Below are 21,654 nucleotides of genomic sequence, written 5' to 3' on the forward strand. Positions count from 1 at the left end.
GGCAAATTGATTTACACCACTATTCAAGCAGTTCTGCCTTTTATTCCTTTAGCTAATTGCTTCCTGCGCCATTAGAGCCCTTTGCGATGGAGCACAAGCTCTCTTCTCCATGGCCAATGCATATTAGTAACCTACATTGAATAAGGACTCATCTAGTAAAATTTTCTTAAGAAAAAACACTCATTAAAACACAATATCAATACTATTTATTGAAACTATCGTCCTCTGAGTGACGGACCATCACTTGGGTGATGAGTTGTAACTTAAGACGTCAAAACTGCTAAAGAAAATGACTTTACTGCTTAAATACATCACCGAGTGTGACGGACCATCACAGACCTCTTCACACACTGTCAACTTGCAGTGTCTTTTTTAAGCGTAACTTTTTTATTCCCGACATGGATTGACAAACGGTCGGAAGAGTTTGAAAGAAGACTCATACACCTTTAATGTGATAGGTCATGAGTTACCTAGACCTTCATATTCTAACAAATATGGTTTTGTGAAGTTGACTCTTATATGAAGTTATGCGAAAACTTAGCCAGTAGGAAAGTTTTGAACTCGACTTAGTCCTAGTGGTTCCTCATGAATCTAATTCAATTCGAGTACACTTAAAACACTTAGATATTGATCTTAGCACATATATATAACTAGTACTAAAGAACGTGTCTTGCACGTTTATCCCGTATTATTGAATTATTATATAGAAAATATTGAAATTAACAATATTAACTTTTTCGTACATCATATTCGTTAAATAAAATTCAGTGAAATACTTTCTTTTTAAATCATAATAGTGGAATGTTGCATTTGCCATCAAGTAAGAAATATGTGAAGATAATTAAGATGATATAACATGTAATGGTATGAATATGTCGATATAACTTATCCTCAATAATATCTCATTACGCACATTGCACGTAGATCCCATATCCAATTTGAAAACATAAAAAAGAAAATTTTAGGAATAAATATAGCAAAATACTTACAAAGGAACCAATTTACATGAAATAATACCAAAATTTGAATTCTTGGAACATATCCAAACATGTTTGGGAGATAGTTATCCTTCATCTACATCATTTACAATAAAAACTAAAATATAAAAACTATTAGTGTATACACGAGTATATATCTTAATTTCATTCTATTTCATATATAGTGATAAAAATCTATTGACTTCCAAACATTCATCCTCTATTTACCAATATTATCATAGATGATAGCGTCTTCGATCCAAATGCAACACTAATACTACTATTCCTAACAGTTCTAAAAGACAATGGTACTCTTTTTCTTCTATACCTAGAAGATCTACCGTAAAGAAAACCAAAAAAGTAAATAAAATAAAGAAAGAGAAATGATAAAAGAAAAATGAGAATAATTCTTAATCGGAGAGAATTTGGCATATTGGAGCAAAATAAGGTGAACAACATAATAGTTAGATATCATCATCATTATTATCTAGAACAATTTTCTTCCAAAGATGGAAGCTAGGTAAGATCTGAAACATGGAAAATTAGGCCCTAACAAAATAAGGTGAAAAATTAAATGGAAAAAAAAAAAATATATATATATATATATACTATGTAAAATGACAAATAATGAAAGAAGAGTTTTATTTACTTATCCAAAGTATGCAAAATAAGGTGAAAAATTAAATGGAAGAATACATATATATATATACACTATGTAAAATGACAAATAATGAAAGAAGAGAGTTTAATTCACTTATCCAAAGTATGTAAATTGGAAGAATATATATATATATAAATATACTATGTAAAATGACAAATAATGAAAGAAGAGAGTTTAATTCACTTATCCAAAGTATGTAAATCGGTGAAATCACCAATTTCAATTTCTCCGATAATTACCTAAAAACTAAATATTAAAAGAAATCTTCTCCAAATATGAACATATATTTGTTAATGTTAAAAATCAACTTTGTGAATAGATGGATGTCAACCTCAGTGAAAATTTCCAATATCCATTTCTAACACTGCATGCTCCATATGAAGTTTTAGAATTTATACACATTTTCTTGTGGCCACCTCTTTGCTACACAAATATTATATATAGCTCTCAAAATTAACTACCCTAGCAACTCTTTATTTTATATTATATTATAGCTGTGAAAATTTAGTACCCTTCAACTCTTCATTATCGTACTTTTTATTATCATAATTATAATAACAATAATGTGAAAATTTATCTCATAATTAATTACCCTGCATCTCTTCATTCACCTTGTAACAATAGGTGAATATTAATAAGTAGAGGGAGAATAATTTAGATAAGGAAGGAAATTAAAAGCCAACATACGGAGAAAACCATCAAGTGGGTACATGATGATTAGCATTAGTATGATAATGTGATATGATTATTATTTAATTAATTAAGTTTTATTACTTTTTTATTAAGTATAGGAGTATTTTCGTAATTCAACTTTTGCGTGAGATGCTTCTCACTTTTAGTAATATATAATATATGATATGATATAATGATGATTATAAATTATCGGGTTTCGACTTATACACGGAAAATGGTTCGAACCTTCGCTTAGAAGTTGTTGGGTACTACATCATTACTTGTGAAAATTATCTAAGTAAAACTAATAAAACGAAACATGTAACCCAACAAATTATGAGCTTACTTGTTTGATAGAGATGAACAAGCCTTTGAGGTTTAAAACTTTCTGTCAATGATTCCCAAGGATATCGTTATAAATTTTCTGCTGAATGTTCCTCAAAGTGATAGTCTTTCCATTATATAGAGAAAATAAACATTGCACCTCCATAAAGATACACAATTTCTATTTCGAAAAATCAGTTATTCTATCTCTACAAATCTGCTATTTGATTCGTCTAAATATGCCTTGCTATCCCTCCAAATCAGTTATTCTATCACAATTTTTACTCTTTTGATTCTATAACAAATGAATAGTCATGGATGAAAATAAATTCAAAACACAAGATATGGAGTAGAAAATAAAATGAATTAGCAAACAAGCACCTGCTAACTTCACCTGTGATAATGTACTTTTTCATTTCAAGTTGAATTTTCACCAATAGAGGAGAAAATGAAATGAAAACAAGAAGAGTTAACAACTGATCAATCATTCCTGAAATCGATTCAATTAAATCCAAAAATATAATTCTTCTATCCCTTCAATTATTATTTGCACCGCCTTTTTTCCACCATACAACTTGTTGGTGATATCGTTTGCTTTGGGTCTAGGACCGCAAGGCATTAAAACGTATCACTAGATTAGTCTCATGAGATCTCCTAACTTTTATACTAAATAACTCTTATGTGTTTTTTGTCGATATGGACTTCTTATCCTAAGGAGATGTGTCACAAACACCCTCTCTTATGGACTCAACCTCCTCGTTGAGTTTTGCCCCACTATTGTGATTTTCCCCACCACTTGAAATTTCTGAAGACCTGGCAAAGACGTTTTCCCCACCTTATTGGAATTTGTCCAAACTCAAGTTAACTTTACCTTGTATGGACACAGTTAACAGAAAAGTTACTCTAATACTATCTGTAATTGCCTAATCCATTCGTGATATTGTTCTATCTGGACATAGACCTAGACAACTTTTAAAGGCATCATTAAAGTAAAAGGTCTACTTACTTATATATACTTAACATCTATCTTGTGTTTTGCTTACATGTTACTTCTTATCCTAAGTTTGGATAACACATACAACCTCTCTCCTGATTTTTCAAAGAAAATTAAACCATTTTTACTTTAAAAACCAAGCCTGAGATAATTTTTTTAATACTTTGATCTAATAAGTGATGTATTAAAAAATAATTTGAACAAGCGATTCAAAATAAAGAAATATGCGTCTGATAGTTGGTCATAGAAACCTGAACTTTATATAAAATCGAACAACTTGTCTGCAAAATAAAGATTTGCACATTTTGGTTAGATTTACATTGAACAATAGGCCTCCACCGCTAAAGCCCATCCAAATCAGACTCAATAAATAATTCAAACATAAAGACCCTGCATATCCCTTCGTTTTGAAAAATTTAGCTAACTAGTCAAAAAAATCAAGTTATTTAGTGATAATATCCATACTTTAATAATATTTGTAAACATGTCAAAAATATCATTATTTTAAAAATAAATAATTATTATGATATTATTAATATTTTCTCTCTCATTATTTACAGTTTTTCTTTCTCTCTCATAGATTACAAATTTTCCTATATTTATGTAATTGGATAAATATTAATGTCATTTTAATTTTTTTCTTTTCTCTTTCTTACTTGCTTCCGAATCAAATTTCCAGATTTTTCTCTCTTTTCTTATTCTTCTTTTAATTTGTCTCTCTAGCATTTTTCCAAATCAATTCCATAGATTTTCGATTCAATATATTAATATTTTCTACTATTCTCATTTAATTTCGTTGCTAGATTTGATTTGAAGATTAACATTGATTTGGGTATTATGTTTTTCAGATTCCTTATTTATTTACTTACTGATTTTAGTGTTTTTTTTTAATTTTGTTGTTGTCCTTAAAATATTTTTTAGGGCTTGAGACTACATAATTTTCTTTTCAATTGACGTTTTCAAGAGAGTTACTAGAGTTATTAGACAAAATAATCAAAGTTCTTCCGATTTTCCATCATTTAATTTTTTTTCACTCAAGAATTAAACAACAATGTAGGTTCCGCTTCTAAGAATGGATATACGACGGAGAAAAATGCTTGAATCCGTCGATATGCAAAATCCCACACAAATTCATAACCATGAAGTTGAAGAAGACCAATTTATTCAAGAAGAGGTTTTTTTTTTTTTACATGTTCTGTGTCTTGCATGTTAGTTTAATTTGTTTAGTAATTTTTAAGATTAAAAAAAAATTCATGTTACAATGCGTTTGGAAGTGTATATGGAATTTTTATTGTGTTATAGTTAGTATTTATTTTTATATTTCATATATTTATTGTATTTTGTGTTCTATTTTTTGTGTGTGTTAGTTATGTCAATATAACACATTATATGAGTTTGATTGTGTATATTTCATAGTTTTGATGTTTTTTGTATTCATAGATTTGGAAGTGTATATTGAATTTTTTTGTTGTTTTACATGACGTATATATTTTTGTATTTCATTATTTTATTGTATTTTATATCCATAGATTTGGAATCGCATTTCATATATTTAATGCATTTTGTATTATGTTTTTTTTATAGTTATGTCAATGTACCACCGTTAGTATTTATTTTTGTATTTCATAGTTTTATTGTTTTTTGTATTCTAAAATTTGAAAGTATATATTGAATTTTGATACTATTTTAGTCAGTATGTATTTTTACAATTAACAGTTGTATTCATTCAAAAATTATGTTGCATTGTTTCTGAATTTGACATTTTTTTCTAATTTGTATTTATTCTAAAGGTATGTCAACTAGTTATGTATTTTATTTAAGAATGAGTACACCAAATATTCAATTATTTCTTTTTCAATTTTATATTTCATTCACTTTTTCATCATACTAATTTTTGGTATTTTATATATTATTATACAAAATTCTAAATAAAAACTAGAATAAATAGAAATACAAATAAAATACATATTGAAATGAATACATACAAGATTTTTGATGAAAAATTAACTATATAGGGAAAAAAATATATGAAAATACAAATATATTTCTTAAATGACTATATAGATAAATTCGGCATACCTATTGGAATGAATACAAACTAATAAAAAACAATAATAAATATAAATAGAATATATTGTGAAATGAATATAATTTTAAAAAGGTAAAAATTCTGGAGAAAAAAAAAAGAATAAAATTTAGATTTTAATTGAAAATGTAACTGATGAGAAAATTAAGGATCCTTACTTTTTTGAAATATTCTCTCCCTTGATTTTCTCCCTTTTGTTATTAAGTAATTATATTCTTTAACTAAAAACAAATAATAAAAACATAAATAAGATACATAACAAACTAAAATTTGACACTTTTACTAAATATTGAAAGTGTTGCTAATGAGTCCTCTTAAATGCTAAAATATTGACATTTTGAAAAATTTCCCGTTTGGTTTTGCACCAGCTTAAAAACTACAATTGAAATCAAGTAGAAGACCATGCATAATGTTTTTTAATCAACAATAGTGTCACGTCCTAAGCCTACACCCTGAACGTGGCCGACACCCAATGAACATTGCTGGACTTGGACGGACCCTTGTCATGACTTACTTAACTCTGCGGAAGACTTAACTCAATGCAAGAAACATTCTCATAAAAATAACTTGAAATAAGTATCTTGGCCAAAATGACACTTAAATCTCATAGTAAAAAATTTGCAATACAAAGAAGAGACTCAAACTAAACTATCTAAAGCCTCTATAATACTAAGATAAATGTTGGGGCAGACCCCACAACAAAATTTCTAAAACATACTTTGACAATAAACTTTCCATCTTTCTGAAACTTCCACCAAAGTGAGTAAGCAAAAGCAACCTGATCATTGAGAGAGATAGCCTCCAATTTCAGCAGCAATTCATTTACATTTCAAATTCCCAGATAAATAGGTCGTTCACAGGACCAGTGAACTTTACTTTGACAATATTACTATTGTATGAATATGTCAATTCCCAATAAGCATCCATCACTCTTGGCTCATATATAAATTTCCAAAAGTATGTTCTTAAATAATTTGAAAATGATGTTGACCATTCATCAATGTTTATATCCTATCAGATTTTAACAAGTTCTATTTCAATTTCAGGAAAACCAAAATAATTCATACTATATGGTTCAGGACAGAAGGACGTAGTTGATCATGTCAGCTCTGGTGTTCCATTTATGGATGAAGACATGATGTAGCAATTTTTAAGTTAAAGACAGTCATCATCTATTAAAAAAAAATATATAGAAACTGATAATACTTGAAGACAACGATAAAAAGACTACCTGAAGATAACTAAATAGCATTTAAAGTGATATTAACAGACTTATAATGTGTACACACAAGGAAACTCACTTCTACTTTTTAGGAAAATCAATATGGTCACCATTTCTTCCCATATTAAGAAACATCTGATTTCTAAGAAAACGAAGTCTGAAAAAAACTCAAAATATTTAATTACCTCCTCAATAGGCCTGCCTAAAAATCTCAAGCAGCATCTTAAGTGCAATCAATCAGCTTCTGCAATTGCATAGTATGCCATTTCTTTAGCATGGATAAAAGGGTAATTGTATCACAGTGATAGCACAGCCGAATAAACCAAGTGAAAGAAATACTCACTTCTTATTTTTCAAGTGAAGCTCGGGTATCATGTCAAGGACTAAAGGTTTATCCCCTATAATGTTTATCAATAACTTAGTTGTAGATGCATCAAATGAGAAGCCCTCTTCCGGTCATTTCCTTCATGAAAATTGTCATTTCACTAATTCTGCTGCACCTGAGGAATCCTTGCACCATAACATTGTAGGTGAAATTGTTTGGATAACAATTGTTGCCCACCATTTTCATAAGCATATATTTAGCTTCATCTAATAATCCTTGTAAACAAAATCCAGTTATCATTACAGTGTATGTTTTCACATTCGGAAGCAATCCCATTGAAGAAAGCTTCTCAAAAAGAGCATGAGCTTCGTCAAGTTTACCATTTTTGCACAATCCATTAATGACAACATTGTAAAATCCAATATCAGTATTTTCTCCCTTTTTTTCCAACTTATTAAAGAGTGAAATCGCTTCTTCAACAAGTCCATACTTAAAATAACCATTGAGCAAAATGCCATGAGTGTACAAATTAGGAATACACCCTGCAGATAGCATCTCAGCATAGATACTTTTAGCAGATCCAATTCTTCCGACACCAAGCAGACCTTGCAAGATAGTATTGTAGGTGGAAGTACTAGGCTTTGGTCCCTTTTGAGAAATTTCACAAAATAATTGCATGGCCTCAGGCAATTTCTTTTTCTTACAGTACCCATTTATTAGTATGTTGTAGCTAATAATGTTAGGCTCAATGCACCTATTTATCATGAAATCAAAAAGTCTCCTCGCTTCATCAAGTTGACCAGTCAAACAATATCCATCCATTATTGAATTGTAGGTGAATACGTTAGGCTCTACACCTTTTTCGATCATGTATCCCATTACTTCCATGGCAGCTTCGACTTTTCCTTCTTTGCAGAGTCCATCTGTTAGTATGGTGAAGGTTTGAACATTTGGATAAATATTAAGGTTTACCATCTCAGAGAAGAAAGTCTTACACTTTTCCCATTCACCAAGCTTACACATACCATCAATTATTGAGTTATATGTAACTATGTCTGGAGGAATATCTTTCTGCTTCATCTCATTCATAAGATTGATAGCAACATCTAAGTTCCCATCTTTGCAAAGGGCATCTATAATGATGCTGTAGTTATTTATGTTGGGTTTAGTGTTGTTCCCTTGTTCCATTAACCGGAGCAAACTTAAAGTCTTCTCTGTATAACCCCTTTTACAAAGCCCATTCATGACGGTTGCATACATGACGGTGTCGGGCTCACAAATCTTCTCCCTCACCACCTTTTTGAACAATTCAACAGCATCTTTCACCTTATTTTCAGCAAAGATTCCCCTTAATAGGGTGGTAAAGGTGACAACAGTAAACGGAATACCATTCTTGAGGTAAATGGGTAACACCGAAAATGCACAATCAACACAATGCATCAAGCAATAACTATTAATGACAATATTTAAGATGAATACATTGTTTGGGATACCCAATTTCTGCATTTCTCCAAAAAGAGAAACAACAGCAGAATAATGCTTCATATTTATCATAGTCTTAAATAATTTAGAAAATTCAACAACTGATGGAAGAGGCTTCATTGTAACCATTTGCTTAAAGAGAATCACAGCATCATCTAAACAGTTGATGTTAAACCCACAATCAAATTTAGAAATGGATTTATTACTAAAAATTCTCACTGAAATTGCCGTAAAACGAGAATGAGAATTAGGAGACAAAGAGAGAAAAGGAATACCATTGCGCACACAAAATCTCCTCATCTCCAATGCCAAACGATTATTTCTCACTCAATTGCTCAATAATTTTCAGCTCATGTTACCTAATTTCGCAGCATACTTGTGCGGCTCTTTGCAATGACCCGCCATATAACCAGTGTCATGTAAGTGGAGAAAATTAAATGAAAGATGTTAAATTAGTCTTTTTTTTTTGACAAATTGACTAATTGCTCCTCAATTCTCTTTAAAATGTAATTTAGTAAATTTGAGATCAAATTAATATTTCTAATCTTTTATAAAATATAAAAAAAGATATTTTATTTTTAAATTTCTATAATTCAAATCAAATCATTTTTTTAAAAAATAAAAAAATTATTTTCATCTTCTTCTCCCAACGTTTTCTTTTTTGTTCTTCTTCTTTTTCCTTAGAAATTCAAAATTTCGATTATCTCCATTATTTTCATCCTCATCTCCAGTTCTGACTCTTTTCTCTTTTTAAACTGAAATCGTGTTCGACTTAAAATGGATAAGTTATTTTTTTGAAAGATTTTATAATTTTTGAAATTTTATTTTTCTTGGATTAATGAACAATAAAACGTTCTATAGATGTAAAAATAGAATAATGATGTAATGGTGCCTATTATTTATTATTTTTGAAAGACAATCAACTGACCCAAAAAAAATCCTAATTTTGAAGAAATGTATATGCATTGTTAACTTTCAGTGAAAAGTCATTTTTTGTTGCTTTTGTCGTTCTTTTTGTGGTCATTTTGTTGATGTGATTTTAAAAATAAAGTCTTGTTCAGTTGTTCAACATATATTTCATTTGTTGAAAGATGTATATATGTTGCCACATTTTAGTGATATGTTGGTGCATATTCCAACAGAGTTATCACATGTTGTAACATCTCACTTATGCATTAGGGCAACAAAATGTTCATATGTGGCAACATAAGATTCATATGTGAAAACTTAGGATTCATATGTGGCAACAGAAAATTCATTTGTGGCAATAGTAAATACACCTATGTTAACATAGGATTCATCTGTGGCAACATAAGATTTATATGTGGCAACATAAATTTCATGTGTGCAACAGTAGGTACATGTGTGGCAACATAATGTTAATTCGTGGCTACATATTATCCATATGTGGCAACATAATGTTATTATTATTTTATAATGAATTATAAATTCTTAATCTTTTCTTATTTACCTTATAGATGAAATGATACAAAAATCTTCATTCATGACAACAACTCAATCTTTTATAGGTGTTGCTTTCTCTTCTAACATCAAATGCTCTTTTCGTCATCATGATTATTTTATTAGCCGTGTTAAAAAATTTAATGATATTTTAAAATAAATGTCTCATAATATTAACGTACAAAGATCCAAAAAGATTTCACACTCTTTCAAGTGTAGGAGGTTGAAAAAATCTATTTCTCAAACACTTACTATAATTAGTGAGAAGAAAGAGAAGGAGAAGAAGGCAAAGGAGGAGAAAGAGAAGAAGACAAATGAGGAGAATGAGAAGGATAAGAAGAAGGAGAAGCAGAAAGAGAAGCAGAAAGAGAAGCAAAAGAGAAGAAAGTCGAAATCGTTAATTGTGATGTGAAGCGATAATATCCATTTGAAGTATAACATTCCTAAAACGAACTAGGTGAAACTAGAGCCTAATGTGTGTGTCATGAGCTTATAAGGTCTTAAAAATGGTTAATTATAGTGTTATAAGGCGTGTGTTGGGTTTGGAAAAGCTTGGAAGTGAAACGTTCAAAACGTTCGAAAGTTAGCCTTGAGACGTTCTTGTGTGTTCTAGTGTGCCTTTGCGTGTTTTACGTGTTGGTTTGAGTTCAAATTGATGGGAGAGGTTCCTAACATCTAGACGAGCGTATTTAGGGTTGAAAATTCTGGGTACGACTCCCCAAGGACCACCCTAAGGGTCCTTGAGAGGATCCAACCTTTGTCTATAAACTGCCTAAAACAATCTCTAACCACGCTACCTAATCGACACCTCGATGACTCACCTAAGCTCCGTCGTTGGGGGGCGTCGCTCCACACTTAGGTGTGGGAGCTTAAGCCCCCAATTGAGCAGTCTCTAACCAAAACGACAGCTTGCTAGTATGGCCTGTCGTCTGATCGACACCTCGTAGGTGGGCTCATCGTTTGGCACCTGCAACTTCATGCAGGAGTTTCAGCCAAGTGAGTGGCTTAATGGGAAATTCACCTGGAATCCAAATAATGTATACTAAAAACTCTTCAGAAATGCTCAAGGGTGAATGTTAAGTTCTTTAATACAAGGGTTGAACATCTATCTTTCACTGAGCTGGTAGAAAATATATGGAAGAAGGAATATAGGACTGATCAAATGTACAGAGTGGTGTACAATTATTTGTAAAAGTTGCAATCCTTCATAAAGGTCACAATCTTTAATAAAAGTATCAACTTTTCATTAAAGTAGCAAATTTTCATAAAAGTCAAAATTTTACAATTTCACAACTTTTCATGAAAGAGGAAAGCTAGTTTTTGTAAATAAATAAATTAAAAGAGAATTCTGATTTGTGATGACGTCACGTAGACGGATTCATAAACATAAAAACTCATAAATGGTAAAACTATTAAAATTATCAACCCTAATTCAGGATTAATATGGTACTAAGACAACTTAAAATCAAATTTTTGAAAATATTGTATTGAAGGACTGCTGCAATCTCTCAAAATATATATGTATGGTGTTTTGAACTTCAAAGAGAAGGTTAAAAGATAGGGAAAATTGTATAAAATAGTAAACTAATAACCTAAATTAAATTGAATAGCTAGGGTTTGATTTAATTGTGCTCCATAGCAAACATTGACAAAAATTTGCCAGGCGTCTCTCTCCCAGAAGTCTCGCTCGCCACTCTCTCATTCTCGCCTCTCTCGCTTTATACACAGAAGTGTATAATTTCTATTTCTGTTTTGTATAAAGCGAGAGAAAATTGTATATACACATGCAAAAATGTATATCTTCGTGTTATACACTTAATTATATAATTTACAAACATTTTACTTCAAATATTGCAGAGAAAAAGGCCAAAGAATCATACAATTGTGAATTATACAATTGCAGTGAAATACAATTTTTTCTAGCTTTATACAACAGAAGTGTATATATTGTGTTTCTGTTTTTGTATAAAGCGAGAAAAACATATATCTTCTTGCTATGCACTTATAATTATGCAATATACATACATTTTAATTCGATTCAACTGTATGCAAAGCTAATTATACAATTGCAGCGAAATAGGCCAGCGAATTATACACTTTTATATGTATAGCGAATTATACAGTTTTTATGTTTGATGTGGAGCGCAATTATGCAAAGTTTGCTATATTATACAAATATGATTTTTTTGTTTGCTATATGTGAAAGTTGCCCTAAAAGATATACTATAAAATTGCTACTTTTGAAATAAATCTTTCTTCAAATGAAAAACTAATATTTTTCCTTGTTTAGAATCTTTTTAATCTATTAGAAATTTCTATATTTGTGTAAAATAGTAACTCATATATTCACTTAATTGATATGTAAGTTACAAGACATCCCAAAAGTTTTTATATTCATAACAAGAGTAGTACATGTAAAACTATAGATTTAAAAAATAAAGTACAATCTTCACATGATTAATGAACAAAAAAAGTGGAATTAAAAGAGGAGCTAAGAAAAAAGAGTACAATTTTATACAATCTTTCACCAAATTTATCTTCCTTCAGACTTGACCAATTGTGAGAAAACTTTACTCATGGAAACTCCAGATAGATCATCTAGATTCGACGCTTCGAATTGCATTGCTGAAGTAGTGGCATCGACGTGACTGAAATCGTTTACCTGAGGAGAGAGTTCTCCGATGAGATTGCTACTGTTCTCGTCAGGATCGACTTGAATAACTGCCTCTTGTAGTTGAAGGGCATACTCGAGGTTCCACAGCACGTCGCCCATTGAAGGCCTGTCCACGCCAAAATCAGCCAAGCATTTCTCTGCTGTTTCACCGAACTTCCTAAGGGAATCCGGTCTTATTTTTCCAGCGAGATTGGGATCTATGATTTGCTCTAGTTGTCCCTTCTTCTGCCACTTCATCGCCCATTCAGCTAAATTAACCATCTCCCTTGGAAGAGATGGATCGATTACAGGCCTAGCACAAAGAACTTCAAACAGAACAACACCAAAAGAGTAAACATCACTTTTCTCAGTCAATTGCTGCCTCCTGAAATATTCGGGATCTAGGTACCCGAAGCTCCCTTTCACTGCCGTGCTAACATGAGTTTGATCGAGCTCGGGTCCTGCCTTAGAAAGTCCGAAATCAGCTACTTTTGCCATCATATTCTCATCAAGCAATATGTTTGCTGATTTGACATCACGATGTATAACTGCTTTGGCGTAGCTAGTATGAAGGTAGTGTAGACCTCTGGCTGCCCCAATACATATCTCCAGCCTCTGTTTCCAGCTCATACTAGGCATATCCGAACCATACAGATGGCTCTTAAGGGTCCCATTTTCCATGTACTCGTACACGAGAATCATCTCATTCTTTTCATCACAGTATCCAATCAATGAAACAAGATGACGATGACGGAACTGAGAGAGCATCTCTATTTCAGTTTGGAACTCTCTAAGACCTTGTTGGGAGCTAGGATTACCCCTCTTAATAGCTACGTTCGTTCCATCATTTAAAACTCCCTTGAATACCTTACCAAAGCCACCTATCCCAATGACCAAACTCTCATCAAACTTTTTGGTTGCTGCTAGCATGGCTGCAAAAGGAATGCGATAACTCAAGTTAGAAGCAGCACTTAAGGTCGTCCCGTTTGAGTATTTGCTTCCCATAGTATGAGACAAGCCACCACCACCTATAGACAAAGGAATCCATGTTTTCGACAGGCCAAGTTGTTCCTGCTTTCTTCTTCTGCGCATACAAAACAGAAAACCAATCACGAGCAACACAAGTGTCACGCCTACAACCGCGCCCACGATGACTCCAATATTCTTTTTTGAACCCGAGCTCGATGGAGGAGGAATAGAGGAAACATCAGCAAGGCTGCCTCGAGAATTATTCAACTTCAGTAGTTCCACTCCATTTAGAAAGGCATCTGGAAACCCACTCTTTGGAGATGGGCCAATACTAATGCTAATGTTGTTGGTATTAGCTTGTGGTGTCACAAAATCCATGTAATACGCGGTAGCCAATCTGCTCTGAACTTTAGAACTCAGATCAAAATCAGAAGCTATATTCGACGAATCAACATACATATTAAACAACAGCTGATTAGCAGCTGTACTCACAATATCACACAAATGTAATCGAATGAAATACTGGAAACCAACATCCACATTGAACACCCACGTCACATTAAAATTAGCACTAGCATCATTACCAGCACCATCCACATTCATCTTAGTACAAGTACCATAAACACTCGGTGGTGCTATATCCGACGTTGCTCCACCCGCTAAATACTTTACAGATCCAATCTTCGACAAGGACTTTGCAAAATCCGGCTGTGTCAAGTAATCCTTATCAGGAACCCAACTCCTCCATAGTGTATCGTTTTCAGACGATACAGCTGGTCCACCCATATTCACTCTAGCAACTGTTTCAAGTGCTTGTGCATACATACCACTAAACACCCCAGATGGACCAAACGTCGAGGCATCATCAGTTATAAGACTATCAGGTGCAGAGACAACTTCCAAAGCATTTACATAAGCAAATGAATCACTCAAAGGAGAAAAAGTGATGACAAGATCACCCGTCGTTACGTTAACAGAAAACTCCTTAACAGATACATCTTTTTTAGGACTAAAATTTCCAAGGAGCACATTTTGTTGAGTTGAAACAGAGAAAGTTGCTAAACTCATATCATAAGATTGGTACACAAAGGGGGAAAAATGAAGACGGATCCAATGCCTACCAAGTTTACTAATAGGGAATTTATAACTAGAAGTTTGAGTAAAAACTCTAGCAGTCTGATAAATGGGTGAATCACTAGACTTTGTATTATCAGCTAATATATCTTGAGAAACTGACAGAAACTTAGAACCAGAACCAGATTTATCAGACACAAAAACCCTATTACCAAAATTAGTATCTTTTGAAGATCCACAGTCTATTAAGTACTCATCCACTGGATCAAATCCAGAACAAACACAGAAAAAACCCAACAACAGTACAAAAAATAAACTATTTAATGACAACATTTCAAAACCCCAACAATTCTATTTTCAAGAATTGAAAAAAGATTTCAACTTTAACTGCAGTACAAGAGGAAAAAGATTGAACCTTTTTGATTAAATGTGCAGATTGCCCAGATTTGGAATGGTGAATAGAAGCCAAACCACAATTTTTATTTTTTTTTTGTTTTTTTGTTGAAGGGGTAGTAAAGAGTATCTTTTTAGAAAGAAAAAAAACAAAGAAAGAGAGAGAAGCAAAGGATGTTTCTTTGCACAATAACAGCACAAATCTAGCAAGGTACAGGCCAACTCAGATGCATAACAGCTAGTGGAATAATAAGAACAACTATTTTTCAGTTTTTTTTTTTTTTCTCAAGACTTGATTTGACCCAAAAAATTAAAAAAGATATTTTTCATTTTAAAATTTATAAATTTATAGATATTTGTGATGTGTATAAATCATCATAAAATAAATGTTTTAAAATTACTCTCATTGGTAAAACATAGATGTATTTTTATACTTTGTTATTTTTTAAAATCAATGCTTCTATTTTGGTCATTAGCTTTAAAATTATGTATTTGATCAACCTAAAAAAATTAGATAATTAATTTATATTTATTGATCAATTTAATTAATCAAAATAAACTAATTCATGTTCATTTATAAAAAAAAACTTGACTTCAAGAAAATACAACACAAAATACAATAGTAAGGTTATTTAGTTTTTTAAAGGACATGAAACATAAAATGGTGAGTTGGTGACAACTAAATAGAAAAGGATGGAGTATATTCAAAACAAACAAGATGCAAAATAAAGCCAACAAGTGCATGGTTGAGTCGTTGAGAGGCGGGTCTCTCGTAGGATCCAATTCAATCTTCTGTCTACTATTTAGTTGTGATCTCGTTACATGAGGTTTACCTAACATGGTTTATATATCTAGTATGACTCACAAGTTATCGCACAGTACGTAGATTAACAAAATATTCACTCAAAGGACAAAATTTATGAATTATCCACGACATTTTAAAAAAAATAAAAAAATAATAAAATATAATTTTTTTCACGTAAAAAAATTGAAGATCGAAAAAATGTTTAAAGAGAATTATTATTAACCTTTTTTTCCACTTTAGTACTAGAAATCAGCGGCGGAGCGACCGGATCAATTGACGTTAATCACTAAAAGAATAATTACATTCAATATATAAACATAAATATAAAAAAATGTCTTTAATTAATCTATTTGTTTAATAATAATTGTACATCTTAGTAAAAATAGTTGTTTAATAGTATTTATTTAATTTTAAAAATAAGAGATGATTACTTTTTATGTCTATTTTATTCTTGCTAGTAAATTCAATTTATCATTTAACACATTCATCTAAGCATTAAACTTATAAAGTAATAATTTTACTCCTATTATTTATTATTTTTTAATGAGTGTGTCAAGTCAATAGTGAACAATTATTGTTTAACAGAGATAGTATTCATATTTAAACGAGTTTTAATAAAAAATTTGTCTCTACCATTTGTTTGAAATCCTAATTCTACTAACTCTCTTTTTAGAGTTAAAGGGTGAAAAACATATACTCTCCGTGTCCAATAATATTTGTTTACTATTAAATTTACATACTTTTTAAGTAATTAATAATAAGACAATTTTACTATATCAATATGTATTTGAATATAATAAATATAATGTTTTAAAAAATATAATAGAAAAATGACTATAAATAATAATAATGGTAAACTATGAACTAAGTGTAAAATTATCTATTGATTTCATAAAATGAATTTTTTTTCTCAAAATAGACAAGTACAAAAAAAAAGAAAATTAAACAAGTAATTAGGAACAAAGGGAGTATAACAATTTCACAAAATTTTATACCTCAATTTTTTATCATTTCATTTACTTATTTAAACTATCACTTTTTTTTTTATATTAAAACGCATTTCGATATTGAGTTAACCTACCCCAATTATTGAGGGACAATAATATTTTGGCACCTCAGTATCAAACTTTGTTTTAATACACATGAGATGATAAATTTGGGTAAATAAATAGAATAACTATAAAATGACAATCTCTTTCATTTTGTAACTATAAAAACTGTCATTTTCACTCCAACAAATCTTACTTAAGTTGAAGAAAATCTTAGATTTTCTTTTCATCTAGAACCTTGACAATTTAGCTTCACCCAACCCCAAAATTTTCCATTTTAAGATTTGTCCAATTGCATTAAACATCTAATTTGCCTCACTATTAAAAAAAATAAAATATTAAGCAAGGGACGTTAGCTATCTTTTTTGCCTCGCTTGCTATTAAGAAGAAAGGGTCCTTGTCATTTTTTGCTTTGTTAAAAAATTAATGAGAGAAAAAAGTTTTAAAAATAATTTAATTTTAGCCGAAATTACTTTAACAATGTCAAATTTTATGAAGAAAGAACTTTTTACCCCTACATTATTTAGTAGTGTATTTTAAAATTATATATGTGCCCACATGGACCCGTTGTTGTTTATATATGATGTCCATGTGGCTACATATATACCTTTAAACTACATTATTAAATAGTGTCGGGTAAAAAATCTTCCATAAAATTTGATATCATTACAACAATTTCGATCAAAGTTCAAATATATTTTAGACTTTTTTCTCAAAATTAATTGTACATGAATAGATTTTTCCTTAAATCTTCAAGGAATGCATAATAGTATTTTTTTTTTAAAAAAAAAAAGTAAAATACAAAACTTTCTCAATATTTCAATGTAAACTTTGTTTTTCCATTGAACTAGTTTAGTGAGAGAAAAAAAATACCTTTATAATACAAATATCTTCCTATGTTTAAATATTGTTGACCTACTATTTTTTGCTCAATTTCAGTGTCACAGGTTGGCCAAGTCTTTTCTCATCCCATGATGTACTGGCCACTTGAGTGACTACATCATGTGGGAGAATCAATTTGGCAATTCAAATAAGAAGTTAGACCAACCACTTCTTTTAATAAATTAATTAATAACATGTCATTTTGTGGTTGTTCACATTGATTCAAGACTTTCTAGTCATTATTTGAACGAATTCAGTTGCTTTTTCATAAATTTTATATTTACAATTAAAAAATTAGTTTTTTCATAAATTTTATATTTATAATTAAAAAATTAACACATGTATATGTAAATATTTAGTACAAACTTAATAACAACTATGAATTTTTATTAAGTTTAAAATTGATAAATTAAAATTCTTTTGCTTTGTTACTGGTCGAGTTAAAATTTACTTTTATCTTTAGGTTTCATTTCACTGTCACACAAGTTCCACCGCGGTCACTTTCTTTGGGTCTCGTTTCACTATCACATCTAATACCCCTCTCACCTTATGTGGATGTGATTTATAACCCTTTTTTTCCTAACAATATAATGAAGTGAAAATAATTATTCGAATAGAATAAGCATTTATTTGATCCTTCTCCCTTTTATTTTTCACTCAACTTATGTATTTAGATTATTTGTTATTGTGTGTTGGTCGCTTTATGTTACTCCTGAACTTATTTTATAAATATTTTTTACTCATTTTCAACCTATGTGACACTATATTCTGGGTAGAATGCGGGTTGATAATTTTTTCAATGATACAACCACGTAGGGTAAAAAGGAGTAAAAAAAGTTATTTATAAAATAAGTTTGGAAAGGAGAATAATAAAACCTTAATATAGTATAAATATATCTCTGAAATTTCGAGCATAGGTTGGAAGATTGGTAGTGGTGCATTTTCCCCCAAAATTAGGTATCAAAACACTTCCCAAGCGTGTGGGAGATAGGGAACATATTTTTCCTTCGTTGCCTCTTGGGTGGGATGGAAAGGGAAACAAAAATTACTACTCATCTGTCTTTTTTGTTCATAGTTTAAGATTTTGACACTTACATTAAGAAGTTATTTAATGGCGTTAATGTTAATAAAATATTGTTTTCCCTTTTAACATTTTTTTTCCTTTCTAATTCTTTGTTGATTTTAAATCAGTATTTTTCAATCATGAATTTATTTAATTTACTCAAACGTTCTTATATTATATATCTTTCGTCATTTGATAATTGACTTGTAGATTATTCTTCTTTTAAAAAGGTATCAAGAATATATAAAGAAAAAGTCAGGGAGAAGATTATAAAATGAAGACTAAAATTTTAATCTACATGAATATCTAGGTAGTCAATTAACTAAGTTATGAAATTTCTTCATTTGACACATATATATACATTGAATTGATTAGTTTTTTTCATATCTAACCAACCGAATTAAAAAAATTTAAGTTTTTTTATTTTCTTAATCTTTAAAAAGTTTAATTGCATTTTACACTAAAATTAATTTAATTTTTACAAAATATAATGTAAATTCAAATAATAATAGTCAAATAAGTCAAAGAATAATGTGTGAGAGCATATATATATATACACACACGCACCTCTACATAAATTTTTCTAACATTAAAAAAAAAAAATTAAATCAGTTTTTTCACTTTTATAAAACAAACGAATATATGTGAGTCACTTTTGTAAGAATAAAAATAAATATTAACTAATATATATATATATATAAAAATTTTTAATTGTAAAAGTTGAGAAATATATCAAACTTTTTCTGTAATAACATAACTATGATAATAATATATATCACTAAATTATATATATTATAATAACTAATATAACAAGTCGAAGATGGAGCAAATAGGCCACATGGGAGGATATCACTCCAAAATACCAACACTAAACAAATGGCATAAAATATTGAATAATTTTGATAATGAAGCTGTTAATTTAGTTCTAAAGACAACTGTATAAATGAACTTGCTGGCTATTAGCTCATTTTCAAATTCAAACTAGATATAAGAGTCTCTGTCATTACACAATATCTAATAAAAGAATAGTTCAAACACACATGCATATACTGTATATTTGTATCTAATGTATAGTAAATATAGATTTACCAAATAATATTCGTACAATTTATAAGCCAACATTCATTTACGAAGAATCCACGTTCTTCATACACGTAGATGACCAGATTTCTATGTTCTTGATGGATACTTCAGAAATAGGTCAAAAGTTATTGCATATATAATGAAAAAAATACATTAACTTGTTTGAATATATCTTAACAAAATAAGATTCAAAACTTTTGAAACTAACATATTATCAATTCCAGATACATATAGAAGAAATCATGTTTAATCCTTTTCTCCGTTGTATCTATGTCATTATCTACAACAACAACGATTACAACGATTAGTTAATACATCATAAATGCATCTAAAACAGGATAAAAAAGTTAGTGGCATCCCGCATGAAAAATTTATATTCTACGTATATTATGCTACGTAGAACATAGGGTCTAAAATATCAATTCTATATCTATTAATTCAATGAACCAAATGTCCGGCAAAAAATAATTTGTTTTATAATATCTGCATTATTAATCAATGAAGTATAGTCCCTCTATAATTAACTTGATTTTAAATCAAACGTTCCCATAAAATTTATATATAAAAATAACACTACACACACATTAAGATGTTAAATATCAAGTTATAAACAAACTTTTTAATAATAAACTACTTATAGCATATTATTATCAAGTTATAGCATATCAAGAAATAATATATTATTCTCATTAATTTTTTAAAATAATAATTAACTTATTTAAATAATTCAATTACCTTATTTAAACCAATGTAGCTAATTAAATTTATTATTTTAAGTTACCTTTTTTAAACAAACTCTTAATTAATGTAATTTAAATTAAATGTTATATAGTTACCTTTTTTAAGATAACCACAAAATAATAGGGATTTTATCTCTAAAACAGTTACATTTTTATTTTTAAAAATGTAAAACTTTATCTAAAAAAAAATTATATTCTCCAAATTTTTTTTCTTCCCCAACTCTTTTTCAAAATTATTACCTCTGCACGCCTATCAAAATTTTTCACCATAATTCGCACGCCTAATTTATTTTCACCAAATTTTCTCTGAAAATCATTCCTCTCTTAACAGTCTTCTTCAAGAATTCTCAAATATTTGCATTCAAATCTTCATTTTTAGCACTCAAATCTTCAACTCTTGGGATAAACAAACCGTACAATGTTGAAAAGAGGCAACGAAACCCCGAGAAAAAGTAGAAGATTGAATGAAGAAGCAAACTCAGACGATTTTCATGTTCCATCTTTCAAAATTTTATCACAAACGCAATCTCAACCTTCATCTGTTAAAGTTAAATCTAGATCAGGGAAATCAACGATAGAAAAAAAAACATCCAAAGGAAAACGAGAAGAAGAGAAAAGGGAAAGAAAAAAAAATGTAGATGAATCTGAGAAAAGGACGAAAGAAAGAGAAAATAAGAGGAAAGGAAAAATAATCGAGGAATCATCAGATTCTGAATCTGATTTTGTGGAAGAGTTGATA

General features: G+C 29.9%; 1 protein-coding gene and 1 pseudogene across 1 annotated transcript; both read right to left on the reverse strand.

The window, feature by feature from the left end:
* Nucleotides 1-6,942: 6,942 nt before the first annotated feature.
* Nucleotides 6,943-9,172, reverse strand: LOC101248205 (putative pentatricopeptide repeat-containing protein At1g12700, mitochondrial; annotated as a pseudogene).
* A 3,398-nt stretch (nucleotides 9,173-12,570) lies between these two features.
* Nucleotides 12,571-21,497, reverse strand: LOC101248487 (receptor-like protein kinase HERK 1). Its single transcript, XM_004240296.5, has one exon. It carries the CDS (start codon nucleotides 15,231-15,233, stop codon nucleotides 12,738-12,740), a length of 2,496 nt encoding a protein of 831 aa, XP_004240344.1. The 5' UTR covers nucleotides 15,234-21,497; the 3' UTR covers nucleotides 12,571-12,737.
* Nucleotides 21,498-21,654: the final 157 nt, after the last annotated feature.

The sequence above is a fragment of the Solanum lycopersicum genome, chromosome 6 (genome assembly GCF_036512215.1).
Source record: "Solanum lycopersicum chromosome 6, SLM_r2.1".
NCBI lineage: Eukaryota > Viridiplantae > Streptophyta > Magnoliopsida > Solanales > Solanaceae > Solanum > Solanum lycopersicum.

Coding starts and splice junctions, on each gene's coding strand:
- LOC101248487 (XM_004240296.5), bottom strand. CDS start 15,233: ATGTTGTCATTAAATAGTTTATTTTTTGTACTGTTGTTGGGTTTTTTC.